The sequence below is a fragment of the Nicotiana attenuata genome, unplaced genomic scaffold, assembly GCF_001879085.1.
Source record: "Nicotiana attenuata strain UT unplaced genomic scaffold, NIATTr2, whole genome shotgun sequence".
NCBI lineage: Eukaryota > Viridiplantae > Streptophyta > Magnoliopsida > Solanales > Solanaceae > Nicotiana > Nicotiana attenuata.
The window spans coordinates 349,896-358,728 of record NW_017670548.1 but is presented as its reverse complement, the minus strand read 5'-3'; the positions used below and the strand labels follow the sequence as shown (position 1 = coordinate 358,728).

The 8,833-nt window shown below is 46.3% G+C and overlaps 1 protein-coding gene across 1 annotated transcript; it reads left to right on the top strand.

The window, feature by feature from the left end:
- Nucleotides 1-281: 281 nt before the first annotated feature.
- LOC109240839 (uncharacterized mitochondrial protein AtMg00810-like) lies at nt 282-920 on the top strand. The gene has a single exon (XM_019407522.1). It carries the CDS (start codon nt 282-284, stop codon nt 918-920), a length of 639 nt encoding a protein of 212 aa, XP_019263067.1.
- Nucleotides 921-8,833: the final 7,913 nt, after the last annotated feature.

The following is an 8,833-nucleotide window of genomic DNA, read 5'->3' as shown; positions in this document are numbered from 1 at the left end:
TTACTTGAAGAAGTTTACATGGAGATTCCTCCAGGGTTTGCTAGCAAGGGGGAAGCATAGTGTCTGCAAACTTCATAAGTCCCTATATGAACTTAAGCAAGCTCCTAGGCAATGGAATGAGAAGCTAATAGATGCTTTACTACAGCTTGGATTCATTCAAAGTCACTTTGACTACTCATTATTCACTAGGAGAGTGGAGTCTGAGTTAATAGTGGTGCTTGTCTATGTGGATGACTTGCTTGTAACTGGAAGTAGCCAAAGGTTGATTCTTCAGACCAGAAATGATTAAACTGAAGTTCAAAATGAAAGACTTAGCTGAACTCAAATTCTTCCTTGGAATTGAGTTTGCTAGATCATCTAAGGCAATTGTGATGAGTCAAAGGAAGTATGCTTTGGAACTCATTGTAGAGATGGGGCTTAGTGGTGCAAAACCAGCTGGTACACCTTTGGAAGCAAATGTAAAACTCACATCTGAAGAATATGACAGGTTTATTCATGGTCAGTCTTCTTCTGAAACAGAAGACAAGTTACTAGCTGATGCTGGAAAATACCAAAGACTGATAGGCAGATTACTCTACCTTACTATGACTAGAGTTGACATTGCTTATGTAGTGCAAATTCTGAGCCAATACATGCACAAACCAAAGCATTCACACATAGAAGCTGCATTGCGAGTGGTAAGGTATATCAAAGGTTCTCAAGGTCTTGTTCTTCAAATACCATCTGTAGACTCAGGAAAACTGGAAGGTTTTTGTGACTCGAATTGGGGAGGCTGTACAGACCAGAAGATCAGTTGCAGGTTACTTGGTGAAGTTTGGGGATTGACACGACCCGTCGTGATAGCGCTTATCGATGATACTAGGCCAGGCGACATTACCAAAGCGATTTCAACAATAACCAAAAATAATCAAAACTCTTAAAATTAGTGAAATCTTTGCCATAAAACAGGGTGAACCCCAAAACATAAGTGCGGAAATAAAGCCCGACATCGGGGTCACAAGTCATAAGCATCTAACATAGCCGACCCAAAAGTAACAAGACCTAACATAGTCTGGAATCCAAAATACAGAAAATAAGGATAGATAGGGAAGAAGAAAGCAAGGTTGCGAACGCCGGCAGCTACCTCGCGATCTCCAATGACCAGCTACGAGTACTATCAACAACCTCCGCGTCCAACAGCTCCTGGATCCGCACACGAGGTGCGTGGAGTAACGTGAGTATGCCAACTCAGTAAGTAACAATAATAAATAAGGAACTGAAGATAGTGACGAGCTACACAGTTTTAGTTCATTTCAATAATTTCATAAAGGAAAATAGTCATTCTTCCCAAGTTCCGATAATTCAAGTCAAGTCAGTTTATTTCAGGCAAGTTCAAGTAAAACTAGATAAGAATATCTTTCAACAGTTTTCAAAATATGGATATATGGCAATTGTGTGCATCAATAATGTAATCATATAATGCCTCTCAGGCAATCATCTCTCAGTCCTCCCAATCACTCCAATCTCACAATCACTCATTCCTCCCACTCACTCATTCCTCACAATCACTCACCACTCGGCACTCAGTAGGTACCTGCGCTCACTAGGGGTGTGCAAACTCCGGAGGGGCTCCTTAAGCCCAAACGCTATAACAAGTCAATCATGGCATAAATCAATCAGGGCCCCGGCCTCACTCAGTCATAAATGAATAAAACATGCTGCAACGTGCAGCTCGATCCCATAAATATCCTCACAATCAGGCCCTCGGTCTCACTCAATCATCAATCTCTCCAGTCTCTCGGGCTCTCAGATATCAGGAAAAATTGGCCCAAACAGCAACAACATGAAGTATCAGATAGAATAACAGAGACTAAGATATGATATGTGAGTAAAAATTGTGACTGAGTACGAATAACATTTCACAGGCAATTCAACATGTAACGCGGCTCCTACGGGACCCAACAGTGCCAACATATAGCCTAAACAGGATTTCTAACATGGTTTACAATCAATCTTTCATAACACATAGAAAGCAAATAGCTAACAACATGTTGTTCAACTTTACAGTCCTACGAGACGGACCAAGTCTCAATCCCCTCAGTGCACGCCCACACGCCCATCACCTAGCATGTGCGTCACCTCCAAAATAGTCACAAGATACAATGTCTGGGGTTTCATACCTTCAGGACCAGATTTACAACTGCTACTTACCTCAACCCGAGCAAAATCCTACTCCGTGATGCCTTTTGCCTCTCAAATCGGCCTCCAAACGTCCTGAATCTAGCCAAAAGTAATCAACACAATCAATATATGCCAAAAGAACTAATTCCACAAGAAAACTACTAAATTGGGCTCAAATCCCGAAATTAGCTCAAACCCGGTCCCCGGGCCCACATCTCGAAGTCCAACAAAAGTCACAAAACTAGAAAGCCCATTCACTCACGAGTCTACCCATACCAATTTCATCAAAGTCCGACATCATTTGGTCCCTCGAATCCCCAAATTACTCTCCCCAATATCCCAAGCCCTAACCCCTTATTTCACTTCAAAAATCCTACTAATTAGGTGGGAAATGAACGGGAAAACACCATAGCTAATGATAATAAAGCTCAAGCAACTTACCTCCGTGAAAACCATTGAATCCCCTTCAAAAATCACCCCAAAAGCTCCAAGGTCCGACTTAAAACGATGGAAATGAGCAAAAATTCGTGAAGTATTCTATTTATAGGTTCTGCCCAGGCTTTTCGCACCTGCGGCTCAATATGCGCACCTGTGGTGCCGCTTTTACGCAAAAATCTCTGCATCTGCAGAAAACCACTTAAATCCCCATCTCCGCACCTGCGCTCTCTACCCGCTTCTGTGACATCGCAGGTGCAGAAAAGACCTCGAACCTACGGCCACTGCCAGACCTTCCCTCTTCCGCTTCTGCGGGCAACTACCCGCTTCTGCGGGCTCGCAGATGCGTACGACCAGTCGCACCTGTGGTCTTCCCTAATCCAACACAGTTCCGCACTTGCGTCCATCCCACCGCACCAGCGGCGTCGCACCTGTGGAAATACCCTCGCAGGTGCGATTACACCAGCAACAGGCCAACTTCAGCAATTCTCCAAACTTCAAACTTGAACCGTTAACCACCCAAAACACACCTGAGGCCCCCGGAACCTCAACCAAACATGCCAACAAGCCATATAACCCCATACGAACTTAGTCGAAATTTCGAATCACTCAAAACAACATCAAAACAGCAAATTACCCTCGGATTCAAGCCTAAGAACTTCTAAACTTCCAAATTCCGCAAACGACACCGAAACCTATCAAATCACGTCTGAATGAGCTCAAATTTCGCACACACGTCAGAAATGACACCACAAACCTACTCCAATATCCGGAATTTCAGTCCGACCCCGATACCAAAGTTTCCACTTCCGACCAAAATCGCCAAAATTCTAACTTTCGCCAATTCAATCCTAATTCTACCACGGGCCTCCAAATCACATTCTGAACGTGCTCCCAATTCCAAAATCACCTAACGGAGCTAACGGAACAGTCAAAATTCAAACCCGTGATCGTTTACCCATAAGTCAACATCCGGTCAACTTTCCCATCTTAAACTTTGTCTTAAGAGACTAAGTATCTCAATATACTCCAAAACCACTCCGGACCCGAACCAACTAACCCGGTAAGACATAATACAGCTGAAGAACACAAATGAAACAGAAAAAATGGGGAACGGGGCTGTAACTCACGAATCGACCGGCCGGGTCGTTACATCTTCCCCCTCTTAAACAAACGTTCGTCCTCGAACGGGTCTAGAAACATACCTGGAGCCTCGAATATGTGTGGATATCTGCTCCGCATCTCCAGCTTGGTCTCCCAAGTAGCCTCCTCCATGGGCTAACCACTCCACTACACTTTCACTGAAGCTATATCCTTTGATCTCAACTTTCGGACATGCCACTCAAAAATAGCCTCTGGCTCCACATCATAAGCCAAATCACCATCTAACTGAACCGTGCTGAAATCCAAGACATGAGATGGATCGCCGATATATTTCCGGAGCATAGAAACTTGAAATACTGGATGCACACCTGACAATCTAGGTGGTAAGGCAAGCTCATATGCCACCTCCCCAATCCTCCGAAGTACCTCTCATAACACCCTTCATGAGTGAAACCTTCAGCAAGACCTTCTCCCCAACCATGTAGGACACATCACGAACCTTTCTGTCAGCATAACTCTTCTGTCTTGACTGCGCCGTACGAAGCCGCTCCTGAATCAACTTCACCTTGTCCAATGCATCCGGAACCAAGTTTGTACCCAAAAGTCTAGCCTCACATGGCTCAAACCAACCCATTTGGGATCCACACTGCATCCTATATAAAGCCTCTTACGGAGCCATCTGAATGCTCAACTAGTAACTGTTGTTGTAGGAAAACTTCGCGCGTGGTAGAAAATGGTCCTATGAACCCCCAAAATCAATGACACAAGCGCGTAACATGTCCTCCAGAATTTGAATAGTGCGCTCGGACTGCCCATCCGTCTGCGAATGAAATGCTATGCTCAACTCAACCTGAGTGCCCAACTCTCGCTGCACGACTCTTCAAAACTGCAATGTAAACTGCGTGCCTCTATCTGAAATGATGGAAACTGGCACACCGTGAAGGAGAATAATCTCTCTAATATAAATCTCTGCCAGCCGGTCTGAAGAATAGGTAGTACACACAGGAATGAAGTGCGCAGACTTGGTTAGCCGATCCACAATCACCCAAATAGCATCGAACTTCCTCGAAGTCCGTCGGAGCCTAACTATGAAATATATGGTGATCCGCTCCCACTTTTACTTTGGAATCTCTATTTGCTGAAGCAAGCCATTCGGCCTCTGATGCTCATATTTCACCTGCTGACAGTGGAGACACCGAGCTACAAACCCAACTATATCATTCTTCATTCTCCTCCACCAATAGTGTTGTCTCAAATCCTGATACATCTTCGCGGCACCCGAATGGATGGAATACCGCGAAATATGGGCCTCCTCTAGAATCAACTCTCATAGCCCATCCATATTGGGCACACATATCCCGCCATGCATCCTCATTACCCCGTCATCACCAATAGTCATATATCTGGCATCATCATGCAGAACCTTGTCCTTGAGGACAAGCAAATGAGGATCATCATACTGGCGCTCTCTGATACGACCAAACAAGGAAGACTGAGAAACCACATAAGCTAAGACCCGACTAGGCTCCGAAATATCCAATCTCACAAACCGATTGGCCAAGTCCTGAACAATCAAGTGCAAGGGGTCTCTCACCAATAGGAAGGAATGCAAGACTACCCATACTCACTACCTTTCTACTCAAGGCATTGGTCACCACATTGGCTTTTCCCGGATGGTACAAAATAGTAATATCATAGTCCTTTAGCAGCTCCAACCATCTCCTCTGCCTCTAATTGAGATCCTTCTGTTTGAACAAGTGCTGGTGGCTACGATGATCAGTAAACACCTTAAAAGACACACCATAAAGACAATGCCTCCAAATCTTCAACGCGTGAACAGTGGCAGCCAACTCCAAATCATAAACAGGGTAGTTCTTCTCATGGGGCTTCAACTAACGAGAAGCATAAGCAATCACTCTACCATCCTACATAAAAATACATCCAATACCGATCCGAGAAGCATCACAATATACTAATTACGAACCAGAAGCTGATGGCAGAACTAACACTGAAATTATGGTCAAGGCAGTCTTGAGCTTCTAAAAGCTCGACTCACACTCATCCGACCACCTGAAAGGAGTACCCTTTTGGGTCAATTTGGTCAAGGGTGATGCAATAGAAGAGAAACCCTACGCGAACCGATAGTAATAACCCACCAAACCAAGAAAGCAACAAATCTCTGTGGCTAAGGATGGTCTGGGCCAACTCTGGACTGCCTCTATCTTCTTAGGATCAACCTGAATAACCTCACTGGACACCACGTGCCCCAAGAACACCACTAAACTGAGCCAAAACTCACACTTGGAGAACTTAGCATAAAGCTTCTCATCCCTCAACCGCTGCAACACAACCCGCAAATGCTGGGCATGCTCCCCTGGCTACGAGAGTACACCGGGATATCATCAATGAATACAATAACAAACGAGTCGAGATAAGGCTAGAACACACTGTTCGTCAAATGCATGAACACGGCTGGGGCATTGGTCAGCCCAAAAGACATCACAGGGAACTCATAATGACCATATCGGGTCATGAAAACTGTCTTAAGAATATCCGAGTCCCCAATCTTCAACTGGTGATACCCTGACCTGAGATCAATCTTGGAGAACACCCTCGCTCCCTGAAGCTGGTCAAATAGATCATCAATGCGCGGAAAGGATAATTGTTCTTGATTGTGACTTTGTACAGCTGCCTATAATCAATGCACATTCTCATAGTGCCATCATTCTTCTTCAAAAATAAAGTAGGTGCACCCCAAGGTGACACACTAGGCCTAATAAATTCCTTCTCTAGGAGCTCCTGAAGTTGCTCCTTCAACTCCTTCAACTCAGCCGGTGCCATACGGTACGGTGGAATAGAAATAGGTTGAGTGCCCGGCACCAAATCAATATTGAAGTCAATATCCCTGTCCGACGGCATGCCCGGAAGGTCTGCAAGAAACACATCCGGAAAATCGCGTACCACCGAAACAGAATCAATAGTAGGGGTCTCTACACTAACATCTCTCACAAAAGCCAAATAGGATAAACAACTCATCCTAACCATCCGTTGCGCTTTCAAGTATGAAATCACTCTACTAGGGACATAATCTAAAAAACATTACCACTCAATTCGAGGCAACCCCGGCATCGCCAACGTTTCAATCTTAGCATGGCAGTCTAAAATAGCATGATAGGGAGACAGCCAATCCATACCCAATATCACATCAAAATCAACCATACTAAGCAGTAGAAGATCTACTCTAGTCTCCAATCCCCCAATGGTCACTACACACGACCTATACACACGGTCCACAATAATAGTATCGCCCACTGGAATAGATACATGAACAGATGAAGCTAAAGACTTGCAGGGCATATCCAGATAATGAGAAATAAACGAGGATACATATGAATAGGTGGAACCAGGGTCAAATAATACAGAGGCATCTCGGTGACATACTGAGACAATATATGTGATCACTGTGTCTGAAGCAATGACATATGGTCTGGCAAGAAGAGCATAGAAACGGACCTGACCTCCACCTAATCGGCCTCCCCCTCTTGGGCGACCCCTAGCTGAATGAGCTCCACCCGAGATGACTGGGCGGGTGGTGATGTAACTGGTGCTGAAGATGCAGCCTGACCCCTTTACTGCGTTGGACCTCCCTGACGACGAGGACACTGCCTCCACATATGCCCAAACTCCCTACACTCAAAACTACTCCCTGGTGCTGCTGGTGGGGACTGAAGGGAGCCCCGAGCACCGGGGTAACTGGTAGAAGAACCTGCCATAGGCGAGCCCTGAACCAATAGAGCACGGGAAAAACACTGAGCTGGAAGGGCACTTAGAGATGAGTGACCCTGCTAAGAACTGTGAAAACCATGGCCAGACGATGCACCACGGTGGGCTAGGTGAGCCATCTGAGCATGCCTGAAGGGACGACCCCTGCCGTGGTGAAACTGACCTCTAGAAGGAACACCATCAAAACTACCGGATCCACAAGACCTCTTGGCCTCCCTCTCTACTCGCTCCTGGCGGCGAATCGACTCTATATCCTGAGCAATGTCAAGAACCTCCTTGAAAGAAGCACCAGACACCCTCTCCCTAGTCATAAGAATCTGCAATTGATATGCGAGGCCATCAACGAACTTTCTAATCCTCTCCCTGCCTGTGGGAACCAACCAAATAGCATGACGGGCTAACTCGGAAAATCTCATCTCGTACTGCGTCACAGTCATATCATCCTGACGTAACTGCTTAAACTGCATGCGCAGCTCCTCTCTGTGTGACTGGGGCACATACTTCTCCAGGAAGAGAACGGAGAACTGCTGCCATGTAAGGGGTGCTACACCAACAGGCCTACGCCTCTCATAAGCCTCCCACCAAGTGAAGGCAGCTCCAGAGAATTGAAAGATAGTGAACGAGACCCCACTGGTCTCCATAATACATGTTGTACGGAGAATCCTCTAACACTTATCCAAGAAACCCTGGGCATCCTCGCCCTCTGCACCGCTGAAAGTCGAAGGCTGAAGTCAACCAAACCTATCCAATCTACGCTGCTCATCATCAGGCATGACTGGAACCACATAGTCCTGAGCAGGTGCAACCGGCTGGGCTGGTGGTGCCCCCGGTGTTTGAAGTCCCTGAACAACCTGCTCGGGTGTGCGGGCGGCGAGAGTCTGAGTGCCTCCCCCGGCTTGGGAAGTGGCTGCTGTAGTAGAAATAGAGACCGCCTGATCAAGACCGTTGCACACTGTTAGACTCTGAGCTAAGGTCTCCTGAAGACCTGGAACCACGAAGGGCACAGCTACTGCCTCAGCTGGTCCCGCTGGTGCATCCACAACTGGGACCTGATCCTGTACTGGGGCAACTGGTGGATCTGCAGGTGCTCCCCTAGCCTTTGTGCGGGCTATACTCCTGCACCTACGACGGCTTCTACCGCGACCTCGGCCTCTCGCGACCTTAACTGGTGGTACTGGTGGTTGTCCGTCCTGACCAGTAGCGCGTGTCCTCACCATTTGTGAGAGAATAGAATAATAGAAGTTTAGTTACCATTATCAACAGATTCACACGATAAGAATTCAAGAATGTGAATTTTTCTAAGGGTTCTGCAGCCTCCCGAAGATAAGTACAGACGTCTCCGTGCCGATCC

Coding starts and splice junctions, on each gene's coding strand:
- LOC109240839 (XM_019407522.1), top strand. CDS start 282: ATGATTAAACTGAAGTTCAAAATGAAAGACTTAGCTGAACTCAAATTC.